Raw genomic sequence first — 24730 nt, 5'->3', positions numbered from 1 at the left:
ACTGTAAACATGACCACATAAGCCTGACTCCGCTGACAAGGCTCATCTGTGTAAATTAATTTCATTTTCCTAATTCTCTCTGTATTTAGTACATTTGTAGCAGTGCATTTAGGATCTTGATCCCCTAAAAGTACAAAATTTTGCAAAGTGCAACAGGAAAAACTGGCGCTCCTCAATTTCTTTTCTCTTTTCCAACAACCTTTGTTTCAGACTTCTACCGTTCCCCGTTTCTAACGTTTACATCTGGGTTTTAATGCTAGGGAGCGGAAAGCCCAAGCAGGGCTGAGCCGAACAGGGTGAATTAATTACGGTGTGGCTCTGTTGCTACATACCTTGAAAAGGTTTTTTTTTTTTTTTTCCTTTTTAATCATTCAAGTTTAAGGACTATACCTGGCTTGTGTTATACATTGCTTACAGTGCTATGTGTTATTTCATGCTTAATTTAACAGCTATTGTTCTTTTTGGTGGGTGTCAAATCATAACACTGCTTTTTAATAAATTAAATAAAGGAGGGATGTTTTCATCCCTTTCAGAGCACTGATATTGGTAACTAAGAGGAAGAAATCAGCTTTTTTACCTGTAAAAAATTACAGGTGGAGGTAGCAGCAAGGATTTGCTCCTGGGAGAAGGGTGATAGGAAACCTCACGCACGTCTGCCCTCACTGCCTGCCGTGCAGCAGCCCTGGGCTGGGCTCCGGTGCTGGCATGGCCCAAAACCCATGGGGAAATAAATTTCTACCCAAAAAAGCAAACAGGTAGGAAAAGGGCAGAAAGCAGAAGCTGTTTCGCCTTGAGTACGTGGCAAGCTCAGTGCCAAGGCAGGCACCCTGCCCAGCGCTAAAATCGAAATCACATCCATTCTGCTGACCAAACCCTGCCAGCCCCTGGCTGCTCTTGCTGCTCCTGCACGTATTCGCCTGCCGCCAAGTGCAAGAATTGCTCTTACATTTGTTTTGCCGGCAGTTTTCATGCCCGAGGTGCTTTTGAGCTGTTGCAGTGAGCTTCACGCGCTCAACACCAAGTCTAGATGGTGCCAGAAAAAAAAAAGGTGGAAAAAGTTTGGGAAACTCCAAAACCAGCTGACAGCCTTGTGCTGAGAGAAAGGTGACCCTTATACTCTGACAAATAAATAAGCATAGATACAGACAAAGCATTTTTGTTTCAGACTGGATATTTTGAGGCAGCATGTTCCACGGGAAGTTGTTCTCTGCATGCTGCAAGCTGCAGCGAGCCACATGGCAAGGGGATGCGCAGTGGGCATGGAGGAGCCATGAGGAGTCACCTTGGATTATCACAGGTGATGGGCTCTCTCCGGAGAGGAGAGAAAGGGGAGAAGCGACTCCAACGATACCAGCTCCACCAGTGTGTCTTGTCCAGAAAAGAAATTCTACTCATTTTTTTTTTTTTTCCCCGTGCCCATTGGTGAACCTGAGTGCTCACGCTGTGCTGCACGATGCCGAACCAGCGGAGAGCAGCAGGGATGCTCCCCGAGCAGGTGGATTGCTGCAGCCAGGGGAAGGCAAAAGAAAGCAAAGCAAAACAAAACAAAGCCAGCAGAAAGCACGCAGTGGGGAAAAAAAAAAAAATAAAAATCAGAAGTACAAGTGGGGACGCTCGCTCGCAGCCGAGGTTAAATAGGCAGACAGGTGTCCTGATATTTCCTTCACACAAAGATTTCTTTGTGACTGCATTAAGGAAACAAATTCGGCTTCTCCCGCAGGAGAACAGCAATGAAACAAGAGCCGCCTCCAAAATTCGTTTCTCTCCGTAAAGATGTGTCACTGCAACACCATGAGACAACGTGACTTTGTTAGCAGCGAAGGCAACGGGGAGGCTGCTGCAGGCAGCGGTGGCCTGTGCAAACCACAGGCATCCTGCCCTCGTGCTGCCAGCACCTCTCGGAGCCTGAGACCGCATCCCCTACCTCTGGAACCGTCGCACCTGCTCCTCGGGTCAAATCCTGCCCACCGGCACGCTGTGGTGGTGCACCGGCAGCCCGCTGCTTGGTGGTGGGTGGTGGAGAGGGTGGTGGGGCAGGCTTGGTCCATGGGCTGGAGCACACATGCCCATCCGTGCTGTCTGACACCCAAAGGCTTTTCCTGAAAGGCTAAAGAAACCTGCAGGCTCGTTAAATGGTGGAAGGTGCGACCCTAGCATCACAGCATGATTTGGAGGAGCCGTTCCTGTCCAGTACTCATGCTTTTTCCTGGGCATGACTCTTGCCATGGTTTTACCGCTCCTCCAGTGCAAACAGCCCAGTCCTCACCCCTCTGCCCTGACCTACGACCCCCACCCCATCCCTCCCATACCCAAACTGCTCCACTTAAATTCCTGTGGGTTTTTATTTTCCTCCCTCTAATTTTTCAACCTTCTCTTTGGTTTTGCATAGCATGGAGGGTTTTCCATGGTCTTCACCAATTGGTGAAACCTCCTTTCTCCTACCAGAAGTGTCTCCTTTGTCTTCACCCTCACTGGAGTCTCTGGGAACGGCAAAAGAAGTTCAGAGACAGCAACATAAAGAACTAGCCAATTTAATGAAGGAGAAACTGTGCAAATCAGGGTTTCCCTCTGAAAAAGGGACCTTTGCACTGCCGTGGCAAATTGACGGGGCGAAGAGAAACCTGAGGTTGGTTTTACAAACACTACTCCAGCTGATGCTGCTCAACCAGCTGGCAGGTACTGTAACAGAGCCATACCATTCAGGACATCCATGGGGCACAGGCGTGATGCCCTTCCGATGGGCGCAAAGCTACACTGAAATTGTTTGTCAGACCCTTGCCAGGACTTTAATGCCATTGGAGTCTCGTATTCTTTAAAATAATACGTTTTGCATTTTGTTTTTCTCAATGCCGTTTGTCTTCGTGGGACTCCATTTATTGGTAATACTTTTATAAAGCATGAATATGCGTGGGACAATTAGTAGATAATCAAACCACAGCATTAACGATCTTTAAATGCAATGCACCTCTCCCGAATAATAGCAAGCTAAACAAAATAAAGGAAAAGAAAAATCCCATCAAATTTATTCAGCTGGAATATCTCACCCAGAGAGCTATTCTCCCATAATATTTGGGGCAAGCACAGTGTCATAAATCTTAGTGCTATTAATCCGTAGACTCATTCATCTCTGTTCAGCTATATAAAAGCAATAACCTTGTCACTATAGGAAGGAAGATTGGGCTTTTAATTGCATATAGATTTCAGGAGAGTTCTTATCTCATAGTTCAATTTGTAGCTTCAGATACGGGTCTTTGCTTCCCTTGGTCATAGTCCATGCAAATCTGCTGTGCTCTCATATACTTACAAATGCTGCAGAAGCTCAGAAAGAACTTATATAGAGCTCTGCTGGCAGATAATGCACACAGCCTTTTCAGTGTTTGCTTTATTAGACAAGCCTATATTTAATTAGCTCCTCTGAAACAGGATATGCATTTTTTCAGAGGACGATCAAATTTGTGGAAACAAACCCATTTCTGAGTGCGTGCACACAGGCACGCACATGTCGCCAGTCACCATTTCCCTGACTGATCTCCCTTGGCCCTGCCAGTGCTACCAAATGCATCCTGTGCCCTGCAGTTTATTGGCAATAAAGACAAAATAACTGGTAAGGGGTCTTCTGTCCCTCACCAGTAACAACCGTAGGAGGAAACACCTGATTTATTCACGGAGCCAAGAGATCTGCTATATCTGGGCTCCGGTTATTTCCAGGCTTTACTTGGCCAAAGACTTCTGGAGTCTCAACCCCCCTTATCGCTGGGCAGTCGGTCAAACCAGCAAGCCCACTTCAGCCCAGCAAATATTTACCTGCTGCTTCCAAACTGCAGCCAGGCAGGATGGCGAGGGCTTTGCTGCGCGTGTCTCGGTACAGCACCGTACCCCCCACGAGTTTCTGCCTGTGGGGTGACCGGCTGAGCGCAGGGTGCTGCTCCTTTGAGCAGCTCGGTGTTGCACGTAGTGCTGGCTTCAGAGCCTAAATTCACACCCTTTAGGGAAAAAGTGCCTCCCTGCAGTGCTGGGGATCCAGAACAGCGTGGGGGGCTGTGTTTTGGGGGGGGTGGTCCTCCCCAGGCAGCATATGGACCGGCTGTCCCCCCTCCCCATGCAGCTGGTGCTGAGCACCGCGGGCTGTGGATGTGGCACGGGGTTTTGTGTCCTTTGCACGTGGGCGCTGGGACACAACGAGCTGCCATCAAGGCAACGTTGGGTCATCCTGGGGGGGCTTTTGGATCTCGCTTTTTTCCTCAAAGTCCAAGAAATAATTAGTGTATCCTCATTTTTTTTTAGCCTGCGGGGCTGCAGAGGAAAACCTGGAAATGGGAACTTTGTTCTCACCAAGACCTTTCCCTAAGCAGGTGGGTTCAGCTGCAGGGTTTTCAGGAAACAGATCAGTTCAGCTGAAAAGGGGATATTCGGGTCGATATTCCAAGACAAGGAAACACCAAGTGCTTTCTGCAGCAGGAACTGCTGCTCCATGGCTGCGGATCCCAGCTCTCCCCACACTGTCATTCCCCCGATGGACGATGCCCACCACGAGATAAGGGCCATCATGGCCAGAAAAAGACGGGAGCAGCCGTAATATCAGGTGTTGTTACACTGCAAACAGGCTCATAAATAAATTATTCTCTGCTTCGGAATTTGATATTTTTTTCTGTAAAGTTCACTACGTTAAATTTTTTCATACTGCAAGTTGTTGGCCGAGGTGAGGAAATGAAAACTGATGGTGGAAGATTAGAAGTCTACCGAGGGCAGGAATTCCCGGGTACAGCTCTGTCTCAGCTCTCTGCCGCTCTCCATAATGCTTCTGCCCTCAATCTTGTCATCTACACGCTTGCACACATCAAAGTAAAACTGAGAGATAGCCGGCTCGGTGGGTTTGTCAGAGTATTTGCGTTGCATAAAATAAAATGTAACTTTCAAAGGTGCTTCCTTGTGATTTTATGTGTGCACCTGGCTTTTTGGGGTTCTTTTTTTTTTTTTCTTTTTCCCTAATGCAGTCAGAAACTTGTATTTCAATTTTTTTCTGGGTGTTTTTCTGTATTTTTCATTACCCTGAGTACCTTTCCCTAACCACCACTTACACATTTCCTATCTAAATTAAACATTCCTGTGCTTTTCAGCCCCTTTCCAGTGGCGGTTGGCAGGAATGAGAGCATGCCAGTAATTTTTCTGCCCTCCTAAGAACAATGAGGTATTTACAAGTGGTTAATTGCTACCTTGAAGGTCGGGCAGATGCTGGACTGACCAAAGTGGCCTCAAACCCCCAAAGACCTATGCACTTGTTGAACTGTACTCTTCAGCAAGCCCAGGGTCCCAGCAAAGACCACTGATTTCATCCCATCATTGAGCTGGGGCCCTCAGATGCTTATTCATCTGCTTTTCCAATATTTTGTCTCAACATATAACTAACTATATCTTACAAAGGAAAAGAAAAAGCCACATCTTTTGGTTTTTTCCCCCCTCAACCACACATACTTGTTTATACTGCAGAACCCAAAGCCTGGGTGAATTTTAGGTGAGTAGGAAAGTTGGTAGTTGTGCATGATAAGGAGAGAACAAGTGAAAACAGTGATTTTGGTCTTAAAGACTTTTTCTTTTTTAATATTCAAGTAAAAAAAAAAACAAAAACAAACCAACAAAAAACCAACAGAACAAACAAAAAAAATAAAACCAGCATGCAAAAAAGAGGCAGAAAGGCTAAGTCTACTCTGAGAGATGGGGTGAAATCCGCTGTAAAGACTGTCGATATTTTTAAAATAGGAGGGGATTTACCTCTGCAAAACTGAACTGTTCTCCTTTAAAAACAGATCCTTAAAACGAGTCCTTCGCTAGTACGAAAGGGAAAGTCAGCACTGACATGCAGCAGAGGTAGAGATTTATCCCAGGTGGCAGCAGGGGCCGACGTCCAGCTGAGATGGAACCAAGAGCTTCTGTTGGATGTAAGCTCTTCCCACCTCTCTGCGTGGTGGTAGTCTCCTCTGACCATCAGCCCCTGGAGCCGCACCTTGCCGGGCGTTCCCTCCTCCTCTTCCCATTGACCTACCCGAGATGCAACCTCTCCATGTCTCCTGGACCTGTGCTGGAGATGTGCCTCCATGGAGATGGTGGAGACCTGGTGGTTATGGAGAGCTGATAGCTATGGTGAGGTGATGGTTTTGGAGAGCTGGTGAGGACTGTTTGTGCTCACTGGGAGCACCGATGTTCAGTGAGGCAGCCTGCTCCCACTATTCATACAAGCTACCAGAGATGCCACCGAAGCTCGTGGCTTGACCTACCAAAGGTCCAGCTCTGGAGAAATGTTCAGCTCTACCTCTGATCCCTCCAGAACATGAAACTGCTCAAGGGAATATCAGCATCTCACCAAAAGAATTTTGCCAGTGAGCTCCTGCAGAGAACTTACAATCATTACAAGTGGAGCTAAACCCTATTGCAGATATCTATCACAATGGCTACTTTGGAGGTTTGGGACTTCTTTTTTCTAACTTATCCCTCAGTACCCTTTGCTCTGCTCATAGGCACTTTCCAGAGCTTTGCCGGGACGTGCCCTGGAGCCAGATAGGAGGACCTGGTAATGGCACACAGCTCTCCCCTCCCACACAAGCTCTTGTGTCTCTTCCTCTGACCCCTTTGAATAAAATTCCTCTCTGGTGGATTGGCTAGAAGAGTCAACGTCCCACTAAGGAGTTAATCTTCACATCATTGGGGGAAGAATTAACACAAGAAAGTCCCGATGTCGGTATGGAGTTACACATCTAATGCTCCCTGGGATTTCTGCTCCAAATGTAACTCTAATTAATTCTAAATGAGAAATTCATCTGGTTTCATTAAAGATGACATCTGCAGGAACACCGGTCACACACAGAGGTTTTCAGCTATTGCAGCAAACATCTAGCATAGGAATAACAATGGATTATACGTATTCCCTGGAGAGATCAGAAGAAATAAATACACTTTGGTGTCACGCGTTATAGCAAATGTCTAAGTAACACAAATCAGATTAAATATCACAGCAGATCGGCATCGTAGTACAACCAGCTAAGCAAAGGTGTGTCTGACTAGAAAGAGTCACCAGGGAGGAAAAGGCCATGACTACGGAGTCTGTCTGCATTGGCCACAGCCAAAGGGACACAACCGAATTTACTTAAAATACACAGCAAAATAATATAGGATACTACTAGATTATGTTTGCTTTTCAACCTGCTCAAAAAAAAAAAAAAAAGGTGGCAAAACCAGAGCAAAAATACACTATCATTTTGGCAAAGCACTGTTTTTTCTGATGAACAGAGGACACCAAGGTCATGGGATGCTGTTCACCTCTCCAAACTCTGAGAAAGTAGAGGATGACACCACCTACTTGCATGAAAGCCTGCTCAAGGGGAAAAAGGCAATGGGGTAGCATTGCTTTTACATCTGGGCTATTATTAAATGGGAATTTTAACCTATTAGAAGAATTAGAAAAGGGCACAAGGCACAGTCCTGCTCCCGGATATCAGAGTTTATATGTAAAATATGAGCAAACTGTTCTACTCTGAGAGCACAAAAAGGCATTACTTTTGTTACAGACCTCCTTATGGTAGGTACACTAACAGGCAGTCGAATAAAACTGATGTTCATAACAAGCTAGGATACAATCTCAGAGCAGGGGAAACATGATAGAAAACGCAATCCTATTTACAGACTGCTTTGTTTGCATATAGTTTTTGCTTCTGAAGTGAAAAATATTTTATAAAAGATAGTGCATCTCAAGCCCAGAAAGTCTACTAGACATAGTCATATTTTGAAGGGTACGAGCGTCTTCCATCCTCACTTCGAGCAGCTTCTTCATACCCTGCACCCTTCTTAGTCTTCGTTTCTGGTTCATACCCTGAACCAACCTTATACGGCCCCGTTCTGTAAGAGATATTCCGCCCCGATGCATTGTAGGACACCGCTTTGTAACTGAAAGAGACAGAAAAGATGGCATCAGCTGCTGGAGGCTCTGTGACTACCCAACATTGCACCTGATGCTCCTCTTCGCTGTTGGATTTTAGGCAACTTCGTACTGTGTCATCACTTGGAGCCACACAATGAGCTCAGAGCCAACCCTCCATGGACAGGCTACAAGTCTTTTTCATGTTTTTTCATAAACTTATGCTTTCTTTCCCATAAGTAAATCCTTGGTTGAGTGAAACTACATAGGTGTACAAAGCCCTAGCTGATGCAAATCATACCTCAGCTGATGCAATCTACACCTGCTGATGATCTGCTATGCAATTTGCAGTCAAAGCTGCAATTAATAGACCTGACTTAGCGAGCACATTGCAAATTTTAGATTTTAAGGTTGATGTCTCCTCCCTTCTCTATTTGTTTGCAAGTCATGTGGTCAGGGATGGGAAATGGTCACTTTTGGCCCGTGACACAGGGCAAACAGATGCATCATCATGATATCTTTTCCAACAGAGGTATTACGCATAGATGTTTCCTGTGGTGAGCTGGCTGTATGCTATCCCGACACCCAAGACTTCATGCAATACCTTCCCATCTCTACCACAGATAGGCTTACCGGGATTCTTCTGGAATCAGCCCTCTGCAAGCAAGGCACATCATGATGCCTCCTACGAGGGCCAGGCCACCTGCCACCCAGCCGACGAAGAGGGCTGAGCCAAAGGTGTACCTACAAAACACAGAGATGTGGCTAGTTAGTGCTGTGACAGTGGTCCAGTCTGAAACAAACTGAACATTGTCATTCTCTCTCTGGCCCTGCAGAAGTTCCCGTGAGCACCATCCCACCTGCAGGCTCATCCTCAATGGGCTCCCTACCTCCTTCTTGAGCTGCGTGAACAGAGACATCCCAACCAATTTGCTAGGAGAAATTATCTCCAGCGCAGATAAGAGAGAGACTCAATAAATCTTCCGAGTCCTGGGACCAGACTAATACACGCCCAGAGTTTGCCTTTCCTTCAGCTGCAGCACACCCAGGTCCTGAGGGAGATATGTGCTGCGGAGCACCCCGAGCCAGATGATCACCTACCTGTTCTGGACGTTCTGCATGCCCTGGTACATGTTGGCAGTGGACATCCAGAAGTTTGTGACTAGCATGTTGGCAAACACAGACACTCCAGTGATGGCACACAGACCTGAGATCAGACACAAGGGCAGACTGAGAGCCACATAGTAATTATGGACTCCAGCTTTTCTGGGCAGACCAAGTCTTATTTATCCTCACTACGCCCACCAAGACCTTGGAGTCTTTCCTGAAACCCAGATACTCACAGCACTGGCGAGGGATTGAGCCATTAGTGGTGCTTCTGCCCCAGGTCCCCATATAGCCATCACTATCGTGGTACTTCAGTGCCACAGTCTTTAACACTTCTGTCCTGAAAGCAGCCCTTATTTTAGGAAGAAACGCAACCCCCAGCTCACAGAGGTGTGACAAAGGGCCAGGTCTACCATGGCACATGGGTCCCCAAACTCCTCGGCTAGCTGAGACTAAGGACCTTGTTTTGAAATGGGTGAGCTCAACCAAGGGTTGTCCCATCCCAAGAGTCAGCCACATCATTGCTTTGGACACCTTGTCTTTGGGAATGCATGGTGGGCTTTTCTAGTGTCCTCGTCAGCCAAATTCTCAACCCACTGACTCAGATTGATAAAATGATAGATTTTAAGCAGAAAATTAAAGCCGTGTTGCAGAAGGTGGTTTCTTCTGTCCAGCTTGTACTTATTGTACGTCTTTAAGTTGTGTTGTATGCCTCATACCCCAGCAAAAAGTAATGTTCAACTGTAAGCGTTTTAAATAGGGACATTCTCCTTCCCTTCGTTAGGATATGGATTTGATTTGATTACTCATCTGCAATAAAACGTGGGAAAACCTGTAAGTGATGTTCTTAAGCATTTGCAATTCTGAGGTAGCTGGGCAACACTAGGCATTCCTGCAGCCTCCCTGATAAACCAAGGCATTAAAAAGTTACAAGCCAGTCTACCACAACCCTGAGAGTCTTCATAAAATTATTATGTATAAAGCCTGAGACTCTACATAAAACTACTATGTGTATACAAATGATATAGTAGTACATAAAAACAATATACATAAAACAAGAGATTTAATTTCTTTTTTATCTGTGGGCTGCTTTTTCTGCCTTCCATGTTCTGTCCCATACAAACTTCTGGTTTTCTTCTACTAAGCAGAGATAGAAACCACTTGTCCCCAGAAACACAGGCTGGAAGACAAATACCAATAACTTCATGCAAGCAGCAATGCTTTGGATTGCTCCAGAGCATCTGCTACCTATGACCAGAAGTTCACGAAGAACTGCCCAGTCCTCAATTCCAGGCAATCGCAATGCCTTGCACATGAAAGACGCGACACCACCCACTTACCAGCAACAATAAACATGATGCCAGAGGTCAGAGTCATGTTGGCTTTTGCAGAATCCTCCATGTTGCCGATACGGATGCATTTCAGAGCAAAAATGCACACAAGGAGGCCAAGGATGCCCAGGACGATACCCACGATCATGAGGGCCCTGACAGCCTGGAACATCGCTGCAAAACAAATTGACAAGAGCCACACTGAATGACTGAAACGACATTCGTCAGAGCCTGGGAGATTCTTAAATATTGCTTCTGTCTAAAGAAAAAAAAAGTATTAAAGAAGAAAACCCTGAACATGTTTTGCAATTTATTTGCTGAAAGTAAAGACTATGCCTTTGAAAATGGGCACTGGATCTACTCTCGGTGGGTTTTTTTGGGGGCACCTCTGGAAACGTGTCTGGTTTTTTCCAACTTCTGAAAGAGTTTGATGGTTGCCACATAATTTTTGTATATGTTCATTGGCACTGGTAACAATTTATTCAGCTGAAACTGAGCTGGTGTACAGCTGGGATAAGCATGAGTTGTTTCATAACTGAAATGATTGAGAAAGCTTTTTTTTTCCTCCGCAAGCAACAATGAAGAGAGACAGCTCCACCCAATTGGTATTTCCAACTACTGTGTGACTCAAGGTGAAGTTCTATACCTTCCTGCTTTACAGTAAAACACATGGCGCAGGAGAAAAGGAAAATCACCTTGACAAACATTACACACGCACCAAGGGAGAACAACAAAGCTTCGGCAATGACCTTCCCCAGCATCTCCTTCCCATGGTTATTCGCGATATTAGTCCCTTATGCATCTGTCCACGTTCATTGATACAACACGCAAATACTCTAGCCCTGCATTTGTTTAGCAGCCTGCTGCCAAGGTGCGAATGCTTGGTTGGGAGGCAGGTTGTGATGCTGATGGGTCAGATAGAGGTACCAAAAATCCTCCAGACTCTTCTTGGCCAGAGTAGAAAAGTAGGGGAAAAAAGCAAAAGGAAACTTGCACCTTTTAAAATGGAGAAGTTAAGGGAAAAGGCCATGCATTTGAATACCAAGGTGATTTTCTAATAAGATGGCACATATCCCATCTCGCCTGCATTCAGTGCTGGCCCCAGACCCTTCTCCTCCCCACCCGTGCACGTGTCCCTGGCACAGACAGGAAGGCGGCAGGGCTGGCAGAACACCGATCGAAAGTATTTCAAGGGCTGTTGTGATTTGGCTGGGATTAATTTCAGCCTCTTCTTGCCCTCCCATGAGCTCTTGCAGCCCTGGGTTTGGCTTTGATGCTCCCCACACATGACTGTCCATCTTCAGGGAAGGTGACGTGGGCTCATGACCAACTGAGAGGGGCAGACAATATAGATAGATATAGATATCCTACAGCCCCAGGGACCTCACTCAGCTTGCCTGTCACTCCTTTTGCTGGGCTGGCTGGGATGGCCATGGTACCCAAGGGTCCCACATGGCCCGACTGGAGCAGGAGGCACTGGTGCAGGAGAGCAGGGAGCAGACCCTGCTGGCCTTGCACAGGTTGGGAGAAGGGTTTATAAACCCTCCCCAGGAGGGCAAAGGTGGGTGCTGGGGTGCCCATGTGGGTCTCCTTGCTCGTGGGGTACCATGAACCTGAGCAGAACCATGCTGGCACCATAACGCACAAGGAAGGTCTGCCATCCCAGAGGCTGGGAATACATCACCTTCTCCCATCTGGCAGTCCCACCAGGGCTGCTGCTCTTATGACTCAATTTGCCCTTATCAGCTGATAACAAGTGCTAACGAGCCTGGGATTTTCAATCTCCCATTCATCAGCCCCCAGGTGCGAGCTCATTAGTTATTATTCACAGAACTAGAAGCTGGCGGATACGCCTTATCAGCCCTCAAAGGTTGTTCGCGCAGCACCTGATGCAAAGCAGAAAGCTGCAAAGAGAAGAAAATCACAATACCCATTTGTCTCTGCAGTCACTTAAGTTTCTTTGCAACTGCTTTTGTTTCAGGGCAGGCAGGAGAGGCTGGTACAGAAGAACAGAGGCTGGCAACAGAAGACACTATGGATCGTGATGGAAGGTCCTTGTCCCCAAGACAGTCCTTGATCCCTGGGATGCTTCCTATGGACCTTATGGTTCCTAGGTGCCATCACTGTGGTGTTCTCAACCCTTCAGGAAGAAGTGATCCTAAGCTAAGAGCTCACAGCGATATTGTGAGCTCCCAGGAGAGATGTTCCCAGTGCCTTGGGTGCCTATAGAAGGACACAGCAGGCAGGCAAAGCCAAGCAGCTCTTGCAGAGACTGCACTTCTGCTAGAGCACTGAAGTCCAAGCGTGGTGAAATCTCCATTGAAAAGGAGCAATTTGCAGCTGTCGGAAAGGGAGGAGAGAGGAACACAGCAGGGCACACAGAAAAAAATGCAAAATAGCCATCAGCAGCCTCTCCATGAGGCTGACTTTTGCACCGTCTCCACAAAGGAACAGAAAGGAGAAGAAAATGCTCCCAGGTCTGCTGTGGCACGAAGGCCTCTTCGCTGGGCTCGTGGGACTGAAAGTGAGACCTGTTTGGAAAGAGAACACTGCAGTTTCAAGTGAATTTTGGCATCCAGCAAAAGTCCTCTGAATAGAGCTGCTTTCCAAAGGTGAACAACCTACCCTAGAAGGAAGGAGTGGAAGGGCTTAGACAAACAAAATAGGAGACAAAGTGGGGGGGGGAATTGTATCAGGAGCACTGGGTAGCAAACAGCCCTATAGTTAAAGTCAAGCACAGAAACTACCTGCTGTTTTGCATACACATTTTGCATGAGGCAGGATAACTTTGCTTTGTACCTGCACACGTACGGTTGCTCATTTTGCACACCTGATTTCCATACGAAGGGATGGTGCGCGCACACGATAGTAACAACGCAAGCACATTCACCGAAATAAACGTCGGCGATCTGAAACCACAGTTCACATCACTGGGTTTTTTCAGGCCTAAGTGAAACTGTCAGTAGCAAGAGCGAAATAGTTTGCAACTAACATCACCTGCATTTCTCTTACTAATACAAAACACAAAGGTTGAAATCTAACTTTATGACTAGTTATGACTGATGGAATATAGAAAAATTGGGGAAAAATGAGGGGTTTAAGTTAACCAAATTCAAGCAGGGGCATTCCTTCTTTATGTTTTAAGGTACTCATCAACTGAACGGACACAAAAAGAGAATAAAACTGACAGAATATCTCTATGACACAACGGAAAATGCACACGACTGCCTTGCATGTTTCCTTATTGCTATATTACCTAAAAATAACATAAAAAATAGAATCCCAATTATGATAAATTGGCATCAGAATGATGGTTACCATTGCCTCAGTACTCTTTTAAAATGCAATCACCTACACGCAGTATTATAAAGATATGTAAATATATATATTGATCAACATGTGAATATACAGTTTAATTTTTTTTTTTCTTTAAAACCAGTGGGCCTGTAGGAAAAGTGAAAACACCAGGTTTGCTCTTCCAAACGAAAAAAGAAGTCACCTAGCAATCCTGAAGCTGGGTACACAGAAACACATTTATTCCATCGCACACCTCGGGACGGTCACAGGCTTTTCTCAAAAAGCAAACACTGCAGCCAACACACCGGTCTTCAGCAAAGCTCTCCCTCCTGCCTTGCAGGGAAGCAAGGTTGGCATCCCTGAGGGTGAGAGCCCACACCAGGATCTCTTCTACACCGATCAACAGATGCAAAAGCCCTACGTACGGTAGTGCTTGCTTGCACCTGTCTGCAATTGCGCACCAAGAGTGAAGAACACTCTCAGGGCCGTATTTATTGCTAGCTGGCAGGGCACAGGCACGACGGGTCACGGGGAGGCACGGCGAGCCAGGCTGGCCGCTCCCATCCCACGGGTCCGGCTAGGTTGGGAGCACCTGAATACCCTCACATGCAGCCAGGTGGGAAAACCAGCTCGTTTTGTAAAGTAAGCAAGCAAACGAGAAAGTAATACCCCTCTGCAATCCACTTCTGTAGCCACTAAAACGCCCCAGATAGCATGAAGTGACTGAGTGCATCTTTCCCCTTCTCACCCTGCCTACTCGCACACTGTTCGCAGGCAGATGTCTTCAATTCCAGTTTTCTCTTTGCAAAAAAAAAAAAAAAAAAGAAAAAAGATCAATTGTTTTCTGTAGAAACCATTATTCTGATAACACTGCAAAATTACATGCAGCTGTTTTCCTTGTGTTTCGATTCAAAGGGACAGAATATCTGTGGGTTTAAACATACTCACTTTCCTCACATCAGCGGAGCTGTACTGATTTATGCCAGCAGCAGGGCTGAACCTGTGATGCTCATCTAGAGATCACCTACACATGCTCCAAGTTGTAACCTCCACTCAGTAAAGGTATTATTTTTGGTAACAAATACGCGCCTATTTTTATGCTCATACACTGAGTAGCCCGGAAATTTTATTCCTCACAAAGTGCTTTAAGATATCTGCTCCTGCTTTTGGATGAAAACTGTGCAGAGCTACAGGAGAGCTCCTGGATTAAACCTGGTGCATCTTTTGCCCCTACCTGGCAGCCCAAGAATGGTGAAATATGGCCGACACTCTGTAAAGCCAGAGCTCTGCCGCACGCAGCTCCTCCATAGTCCCTGATATTGGAAGACGGCCGTGACTGGGTTGTCATACAAGTCCTGCGTGCTCCACATATCCATGGCAGTGGCCACGATGCATCCTGCAACACCCAGCGACGAAACGATGAACCCCACCACCTGGCAGATGGTCGTGGACATGGTGTCTCCCCCGGAGAGAGGAGGTGAGACAGCCCTGATGAAGCCGCAGACCTAATGGGAGCACCGAAGTCCTCTCGACTGAGCCACCAGAAATGCAGTAGCTCTTATCAGATGCTTTCCATTGAGCGGTGTGTTTGCTCAAAGTGTTTTTGCAAGATAGTCCAGTTTCACTCTCGCCGGGTAGGTTTGTGCTGGCAGGGCCAGAGATATGAGCTTTTGTCCTTTAGAAGTGCTTGTCCTTCCCCAGCCACGCTCCGTCAAGTGTTGGGCAACCCACTCGGAACATGCGCCGTGCCCCTACCGAAACCCTTTTGCTGTCCATCAGGCTTCTCCTGCGTGCTTGGCACGGTGCAAACATGCTGAGAGGGGCAGAGGGAAGGACCACGTTCCCAGGTGAACTCAGCACCTAGCCCAGGTCACCACCTCCCCAGCCCTCTGCTTATGCAAAGAGGGAGTAGATCTGCCATCAAACCAAGACAGGGACATCTCTACAGCCGGCCACCCATGCAACCACCCACACAAGAGGTGCAGTGGTAGACAGAGATGTGAGCGAGCTCTACAGGAGGATGCAGGGCCACCAGCTTGACCCAGGGAACAAACAGGGACATGGACACTCCTTACAGCCACTTTCAGCATCACCGAGGTTGCCTTGGATGCTGACCATGGCACCAAGCCAAGAGCACCAAATTGATCCAGCCAAGCTCCTGCAACCCTGTTCTCCCTCCCGCATCCCCATCACCCGTTACATGGCCTCACTGAACCCCGGGGGGGGGGGGGGGGGGGGCACTGGGACCATTTTACAGGTGCTATACTGGCTGAGGGGATGGTCCTGGAAAAAGGAGCAGAAGATATAAAAAGTATGAAAGTAATTATCATTTTGCACAGTGGAGAAGTGCTGGGCTGAGAGGAGCAATATAAATTCACCATGCCACTCTGCCGATGGTGTGCGGTGAGTTACAAGAACCTTCCAGCCTTCACGCTCATCTGTTCTCGTCTAATGCCCTGCCCCAGCTGATTTACGTCAGCCCTGACCTAGAAATAAATTCCTGCTTTATCCAGTTCTGATACCACTCTGTGCCACAGGCACCGTCAATACCATCACCTGGTGGTGAAGCCATGTGAAAGCCACCAAAAAGAGAGGAGAGGCTGATTTCTGTGGGTGGATGAGCTCCACCGGTGTTATTACACGTTGGCTATCGCTTCTGCCTTCTGGAGAATGACCGCCCAGGACATCCCTTCTGCTTTTGTGGCTGAGCAGCAAGCTGGTGGGCAGCGGAGAGAAATGCTTTTCACCAGACTCTGGTGTAGCAGCCAGAGCATGATTCACATGCCTAGTGGCCACAAATCACAGCCACCAAAGCCCTCCTGGGTGAGGCAGAAGATGTCTTTGCTTCCAGCAGTTTTATTCAAATTCAGTCATTTCCACTGAATTTGGTAAGTTTATATCGGGGGAAGGGTTAGCGCCAATGTATCTAAAGGTCAGAAGTTGCCAGCAAAAATAATAGCGTAAACAAAAAACATCGAAGCGAGCCCTCAGGAACCATAGATGGTAAGAGCTGCTCATCCTCAGTGAGGGAGAGGAAATGCTGACTAACATACCTCATCTTGGATAACGCTTTGTGAAAAATCAGGGCTGGAGAGGACCTAGAAGCTGGGAGCACAATAAGTGCTAAAACAAGTAACGTGGCCAGCTCTCCCCCCCATCCTTCACTGCCCCACAGCCAGAATTGTTTCCCAATCCAGAAAAGCTGGTGGCACCTAAGCCCTGATGCTCCCCAGCCACTCTCCAGGACTCTTCATGCCCCAGGACTTTCCTCCTTCTTGCCATCTAGTGGTAAGAGACCACATCGCTCTTTTTCCAGGCTAAACCACTTCGAACCAAGTCCCAGAGATAGACGATGCTCTGGGACATAACCCTTATTCCCAAGGGTGGTGTCACCCCACAGCATTATTGTGCAACAGCTTGTGGAGCTGCCCAGAAAAATGGACCCACGGACTGGTCACAGCTCCAAAACCAAAACAAACCAAACCAAAAAAACCAAGCAAAAAAACCAAACAAAAAAAACCTCACAAAAAACACAAAACCAACCCTGGGGAGAAAAAAGAAAAAGAGGGGGGAAATACGAAGGGCAATTTTTTTTTTCCCCAGATGTTTTTTCCAAAAATTTCTACCACTTTTTAAACGACTCCTTTTTTTTTTTTTTTTTCTTTTTCCTGCTAAATTGGGCAACTGGGTGGTCGCATGAATTCCAGTGGAGGCGGCCCTCCTGTGCACCATGCCTGCGTGTTTGCTTTGCCGGGAGGGGAGCCACCACTCCTTCCTCTAACCCTTTCTGCTGGTTTCAGCTGCGTGCAGCTGGAGCAGCATTTCAAACCGATAGGGACCTTCTCTCCTCCTTCTCTCTCCCTCCACCATTTCACACCCCCAAGCCCCATTGCCCCCCCCAACACACCTACTGGAAAGAGGGCCATCCCCTGGGCTGTCCCTTATGGTGCCCTGAGCTGGAGTCTGCCATCCAGGCAGTGCTGCCTCGTCTTTCCTTGGGGATATGGTTTTCTCCTGCTGATGGAGGATGCCGCTTCTCATCATCCCTCTTACTCAGAGGCATTGAAACCTCGGAGCAATGGTGGAGCAATGAAAATATATCATTGACAGTCTCCAGACATGAAAGAAAGCCCAGATGAACTGGTCTACCTTTGATTTTGAGGGCCAATTGAATAACATCTCTGAAGAAGATAAACCAGCACAGGGCTGCACATTCCCTCCTGAAACTTCATGCATGCTCCCTCCAAAAATGGAGCTGAACAAGCAACTTCAGTAACAAGGGTCATGCTGCAGTCCTTAGCTAAGAGACAAACACCCAACCATGCTCAGCACTCCAGGTATTGCTGTCTTTGAGGAATTATGGTGTTTTGGAGGAGTTTCTATTTGCTCATCCCTAAGTGCATTGCCTGAGGTGCTAGCCAGCCATCCCAGCATTAGCTGCTTGCCATTTCTCATGCTCTGATTAGCATCACACTTGTAGACACTAGGAACTCAAAGCTCCCACAAATACCTTCCTCAGTGGCTGGTTGAAGCAAAGTTCTGGGGAAAAACACCCACAAACTTGTTTCTATTCCAACTTCTCCCCTAGCCCATTTTCTCTGCCTTTCTGAAATGGTCTTATTTTAAGTTTATTGTTAACGGTTGTTTCTGAGCCACTCACGATAGGGAAAAATAAGTTTCCCTTTGCAAAAAACCTCATCACCTTATTTTCTCCAGTACCCAGCTTAATAACAGAAGAACATCTGGGAGTTTTATCTGAACTGTTGGCTGAGAGCACAAGTTGAAAAGTGATTGGGTGATAGCATAGCTGTAGAGCATATCTAAGCATCTTTACCACAACCTGATGCCACCAGCCACCCCTGGGAGATATCTACAGACAGGAGTGGTTGAAGGACAGGGGGACCTCTCTCCAAGCGTGCGCCTGTTGCTCGGTCTCCAGCAAGGTGGTTGAATGCTTGGGGCAGAGGGCTTGCCATGCCAAGTGGTAATGCTGAGCATTATCTGAGGAAGGGACACGATGGGGAGACAGCTCTCGCAAAGGCCAAGCTTCCTCACCAAGGAGCAGGGAACAGGGCTGGCTCCCACTCTGAATATTGGGACACCCACAGTAGTTTACCCAAACTAGGAAAAGGAAGGTACTTTGTGACCGCTCCCCTCTGCAACCTTTATTTCAGTTCATACTTGCTTTATCTACCCAGGAGTTGACTCTATATTATCTCAAAACCGTTCACTGGGCCCATTGCAACTCTTGAATGTTATCACCGCCTCTCCCATAAAAATCACTTACAGCTCATATTTACTTTAAAATTTGCAAATACAGCTCACACCCTGCCAGTCCATTCCAGCTTGTTCAGACTGAAACAAAGCAAACGCACCCTTCTCTTTCTGTCCCTCCATTGCTGTGATGATCACAGCCTCCAGGAGCGTGTGGTCCACTGGTCCATAGCATGAGAAGGGCTGACTGGCCTTTCTGAAACTCAGTGGGGAAAGGGAGTCATGGAAGACCCCCATCCCACATCAACCCACTCTATCCTGTTGGTCTTCAGGTGGTCCAGAGGAGCTTTGGAGGTCCCTCAGGAGAGTTGGGGTGCACGAAGATACATCCTTCCCTACATGTCTATGAGCTGTAGCCCAGTCCCACATCTCCACAGTGTCTTGCCATTTCCTTCCCTTGCTCCTCTTCTGGCCCTCAGCCCAGAGCCTTTAGGATTATTTTTCACGTCTCTTGTCCTTTCATGGTGTCCTTTCATGTCTCTTGTCCTTTCCTGCCACCTCTCCCTACCCTGAGCATCACTGGAGATCAGGGTGTCCAAGACATCTCTAAAGGTCTCATATTAGCTCTTGCCTCATCCTCACACCTCATTCAGCTCCTGCTGTGAGTGTAACTCACCACAGCCTCACACACTCCCTTGATAGGTTATATCAAGTCTCCAGCCCACCCAGACCACCTAAACCCTTCTGTACACAAAACTTGGTCTCAAAAGACTTTAGGCAAGTCACAGCTGTTGCCTGCAGACATTTCAAAATTTGCAGCTGAACTGACTGGGTTAAAAGATTTTAAGTAGCAAGCAGAGCTTGGAAGAGACTTTGCTGCAGCTGTCACCAGTGGATGATCATGATATGGCAATTAGCAGTCCCCATCCTTACAAACTTTGGGCATAAAGCAGTTCCAGGGAGCAGAGGTGCTGTTTCTTTGGCCAGGGGACTGCCCTGTCTCCAAAATCCCCAGAGCAAGGGTTTTACTAGGGTTACGCCACAAAACGCGTGTTCATTGTATAAAATAAAAGAAAACCTTGTCGGAACATCAGTATAGAAGAAAAAAAAAAAAATCCAGAGCCACCAACATTAAGATTTCGCAGACATGAATTCTCCTCAGGGAACATCTACCCATCTCTGCTACCCTGCATCAACAAAACTGGAAGCAGTCCTTTTATGCAAAAGTCTGGACAGTCATGACTACGTTCCCATGGGCAATTTTTACTCTAGCAGCACATACCCATTTACCAGTTGGAGAATTTTAACAGAGTGCTCTCAGACTTTCAAAGTTTGCTGTTGGAAAGGAAAATATATTCTTATTTTTCAAGTCTCCAGGCTTTTGTTCCACAAGCAGAGAGATGCCTCAGCCGTTCTGAAAGGGTCAAAAATGTCCTTTTCAAGAATGGCTGAACCGGTCTACTTGAAGAGGTCTGAAAATAAGAGACCAAGACAGACAACAGGAAAATTACTGCCCATGTTATTGTAGTTTAGCAAACTTGCAAGCAACTGAAAAATACTCCTTTTTGCAGAAAGTGCCTTGTGGCTTCCGCACTAGGTGAAACTACCAGCCTTGCCAGACCTCAGCTATTTGTCTATTGTTTGTGCGTTCAAATTCAGATCGTGTCCTCCAGATAGTCACAGTAAGGTCTGCCAACACGCTAAAGCAAGCAGCAAAAAATAATAAGAAAAAGCAAAATCAGAACAAACAGGCTCAGATCTCAAGTGGTATATTTCACCAGAGACTGACTGTTTATAGCTGAGCAGCAAGGGTGAGAGCCATAAACTACCTGCGTTATTTCTCATTTTCATCTATTATCTTGATTTTTCCTCAATCTATTTGAAATTAAAATTCCCAACTAAATTGAAGATAGATGATGGGCAAGACAAGTTTAATCTTTGCTATGGGACCAAGGGATTGAAGAAAAAACAACACTTCAGCAACCAAAACTTCATTGATGTACTCAGGTCACCTCGCTGCTTTGCTAGAGTCCTATTATTTTTATTCACTCCGGCACTATTGTTCCCAATATAAATTGCCATTGTCAGAATAATAAATAGGGGTTTATAATGGAAATGCTGACAAACCATTAACTACGGCGTGGTTAGCAAGGGGGGGTTTAATGGAGATCAAGGTGCAGCATGGTTAAAATAAACACTGGGATGAGCCACTTAAATAATATCTTAGCAAATTAATAATTTGATTTTTAGCATCAGGTTTTTTCCTGCCCTTCTGGTTGGGATACAGCCGCCCTTCGCCGACGGTGAGTGGGAAGAAATGCCCGTAGGAGGAGATGAATTCAGGAGACGGAGCCAATCTATAAAGCACAGCAGCGGGGCGCTTGTTTTTGAACCAGCTTCTCCAGAGACTGGAAGTGTCAGACAATATATAACAGGAGGGAAAAGTGAGGTGTGCGGGGTGGGGGGGGAGCAAGGGAGTGACTTCAGAAGAGCAAGCCCTGTTCATTAAAAAGAAAAGAGAAAAAAAAAAAAATCCACCTCACTTTGTAGGGCAGTGCTGATAGCACCGGTCACAGAAAGCATCTTGTTCTGACAAAAGTACATAAATATTCATATACCTACACACCGGCGGGGAAGTCACCAACTCTCCAACACTGCTGAGGATGAGGACAGCAATTTCAGGGGGTTCAGGGTCCCACCCACCTTTATTTTTAAAGTTTGTTCTTTATTCTTTGATGTTTGGATGGGTTTTTTTAATCCCTTTTTGTAGGCGACAGCAATAAGCCCAGCAAATCGCACATGGCAATTCCCCTCTAAGACGACCAGTTCATCAGAAATCCTGACATTTAGGACAGGGTGCCCATTCGTCTGCAACTGGAAAGCAACCGCAGAGCTCGCTGGATGTAGCTGAGAAGGGACAGACCGATGTCCCGCAGCCCATCCGCCAAAGGAAGGAAATCCATCCCCTCATCATCACTGTGTATTCCCATTTCGGAGTTTAATGCCCATCCTACAGACATCAGCTTGAGAACTGCAAAAAACCACTCTTGGTTTTTTTTACTGTAATGCTGAGGTTAGCAATGGAGGTATTTTGAAAGAACAACAACAACAACAAAATCCCAAACCTCAAGTATTCTGGTTTCTTCAAAGATTAAAGTAGTTCCCAGAGCTGAACACTTGAAAAGTTTAATTGCTTCTTCTGTAGAGTCACATTTTCTGTAGTTTTAAGCTTTCAGAGCTGAGGAAGATGTGCAGTGTGTGATGGGTGTATGGGTGCGTGGGGAGGATATGTTTTTACACCTCTATTTGCTCCTCAGACAGCAACTTTAATCTCTTTACCTATAAGCAATTAGCCTGTTGGAGTCAAGTTTTACCAACCTGTCCTGCCCCTTACTGCACGCATTTTTCCTTGGTGAAGCTACTCAGCTTTGCTGACTGCGACAGCAGCGTGCTAATACAAGCCCCGCATGGACATCCCTCTTTGGATATCATCCTGCATTCACTTGCACCCGCTACAGCTTTTGCTAGGGGCTGCACAATTGGATGCCCTGGGCAGAATCAGACCCACATCCCTCTAGGAAAATGCTTGTCTGCACCCCAGACTCTGTGTGAACAAACAAGAACACTCAAAAACACGGGTCCAGCAAGAAGATGATGCTCACAGGTACCCTCGGCACCTGCACGGGGATGCTGCAGCACGGCAGTTGGGATCGAGGATCCAGAGGATGAATGACATGGAAATAACAGCTCAGGGGATGAAACGCTTCCTCCTACTGGTGCCCGAGGCCACAGCCGCACTGGGTTGTACTGGTTTCATTTGCACAGACATGGACTGCTTGTGAAAGAAGCAATTTTTGTGCACAATGCTTATTTCTGTGTGTTTTGGAAATGCCATTTTGCAGAAGTTCTGCAATGATTTGCTGATATAATTGGCTTCTTCCCTCCATTCTTGCTGCGTCAAAGCATAGAGGCTAGATGGATATAACAGTCTAAGTGCCTTTTTTCTCACTGTGTTAAGGCAAGAAGGCAATCCAGATAATCCCGTTGTAACCTAATTGTTTGCACCCCTAGATACTCCAGGCACAACCAGGACAGGAATGATACCCGTGGAAGAAAAAACTGGAACCAAAGGAGAATTAGGGAGAAATCCAGCCTGGTGTTGTTAGCCTGTGCAGAAATACAGTGAGCTGAACTGTGACATATCCTCTTAGAGTAGGATCTTCTCCGATGCCAAGAATATTAGTGGTTTCTGGTGGGAAGTCATCCACAGCCATGCAGCTGGGGTAAGAGCGTATACCCAAGCCGGGCACGGGGGACAAATCCCCGCTCACAGAGCAGCTACTACCCTGGGCGTATTGCCTGGACAACAGCTCAGGCACCCAAAGCATAATCAGCTGTAATGAGTTTTGCTGAATCTCAGCTTGGCCATGGGAGGGGATTTGGGTTGAGATACCTCCAAGGGACCTGTTGTCCAAACGGGATGACCACCTGAGGTCTCTTTTGGCTAAAACTTGGGATCCCCGATCTGCGCCCCCCAAAAAAGAATCACCCATCACCACCATTCACACATGGCTTTTGGCAATGTAGGTGGGAGGCGATGCACCCACGGCTCTGCCCTCCCACCTCTCTGCCCTCGCGGTGAGCAAGCCCTACCTGGCAGCCCCAGGATGGTGAAGTAGCCACGGCATTCGGTGAAGCCGGAGCTCTCCCGGACACATGTGCGCCAGAGGCCCTGGTAGTTGAACACCGCCGTCACCGGGTTATTGTAGAGGTCTTGGGTGCTCCACTGGTCCATACATGTTGATGCGATGATGCCTCCTATTCCTAAAGCGGACACCACGAAGCCCATGGACTGGCATATTGTCACAGACATGGTGCCGAGCGCTCGTTAGGCAGGTACTCAGCGCGCACAAGCCTCCACAAGCTGGGTCTGGGGCAGGCAGCCAGGGCAGAAGGGACTTTTAGCTGGAGGCACAGCCTACGTCACGGACGGGAGTCAGGAGAGGTCTGGTCCGCGCCATACAAACCTACCCTTTTCCCTTTATCTGTTTCGGTGAGATAATTTTCCTCGCTCGGTACCAAGAGCCGTTTGTTACGCATGGCATGAACACCTCGCTCTCTGTTTACCTTCTCCCTCCAGGCAGAGGTGCAGCCGGCGTGGGGCAAATGGGGACCAGCACGTTCCTCTGAAACAGCCGAGGGAGAGCTTCTGCAGAAGTGACTGCGTGCTCCAGGATGCCAAGCACGGAGATGCTTAAATCAGATGAAACAGACAAAAATTATGGAGAGCCTAATCCTCTGCTGGCAGAGATGATGTTTTTGAGCCAGGTGAAGAGGCAATTATTACCATGCATCTACCTGGGGACAGATTTTTGTGCAACTAAAATATTTAAACAAAGGATAGTGTATACAAGAGGATAGCATATAGCAAAGGACAGTGCACTGCTGCAGCAGATGCTCGGATGGACCTTGCTGCGTGGTGAAGTCGAGCTGGGAGCCCACAGGAAAGGCAGCAGTTGCTGAAGAGTGAATGGTGTGAACCTGCAGTTTGCTGTGGGAGGACCAAGGCTGGCAGGCAGACCAAGGACTTGTTTAGATGGACAAAGAATGAGAGCAAGGCAGACACGGTGCTATGCATTACTGTAAGACAAGAGCACCTAAGAGACCTGACCTTATTGCAGAAAATCACTTTGTTGGGTAATGGTTTTGGTTTTTTTTTTTTCTGTTCTGCTACATCCCTCACCACTTCCTTCCTAGCCCAGTTTTCCACTGGTGCCAATCTGTTTGAGGTTGGAGAATAAAAGGGGACGTTGCTGGAAAGCTGCTCTCTGTGGGAACGAGGAGATGATGATGAATCCTGTTTCGGCAGTGCCAG

The 24730-nt window shown here is 47.1% G+C and overlaps 1 protein-coding gene across 2 annotated transcripts; it reads right to left on the bottom strand.

The window, feature by feature from the left end:
• Window positions 1-5569: 5569 nt before the first annotated feature.
• Window positions 5570-23728, bottom strand: CLDN18 (claudin 18). Of its 2 annotated transcripts, none has more exons than XM_010301880.2 (5): window positions 23509-23728; window positions 10354-10518; window positions 9008-9113; window positions 8540-8650; window positions 5570-7935 (listed from the first exon to the last, which is right to left on the bottom strand). In XM_010301880.2, exons 1-5 carry the CDS (start codon window positions 23726-23728, stop codon window positions 7758-7760), a joined length of 780 nt encoding a protein of 259 aa, XP_010300182.1. In that variant the 3' UTR covers window positions 5570-7757. The 2 variants fall into 2 exon arrangements, with proteins under 2 accessions (XP_010300182.1, XP_010300181.1); XM_010301879.2 differs by lacking the exon at window positions 23509-23728 and adding an exon at window positions 14876-15361.
• Window positions 23729-24730: the final 1002 nt, after the last annotated feature.

This window comes from Balearica regulorum, chromosome 9 (assembly GCF_011004875.1).
Source record: "Balearica regulorum gibbericeps isolate bBalReg1 chromosome 9, bBalReg1.pri, whole genome shotgun sequence".
NCBI lineage: Eukaryota > Metazoa > Chordata > Aves > Gruiformes > Gruidae > Balearica > Balearica regulorum.
This window is presented reverse-complemented; position numbering and strand designations above follow the sequence as displayed.

Bases quoted from the DNA above. Each gene is read 5' to 3' on its own strand.
- CLDN18 (XM_010301880.2), bottom strand. From the start codon at position 23,728: ATGTCTGTGACAATATGCCAGTCCATGGGCTTCGTGGTGTCCGCTTTA. The intron at 10,519-23,508 runs GTAGGGCTTGCT...TTTGTTTTGCAG, and splicing joins CACCATCCTGGGGCTGCCAG to CGATGTTCCAGGCTGTCAGG. The intron at 7,936-8,539 runs GTAAGCCTATCT...TGTCTCTTTCAG, and splicing joins CTGATTCCAGAAGAATCCCG to TTACAAAGCGGTGTCCTACA.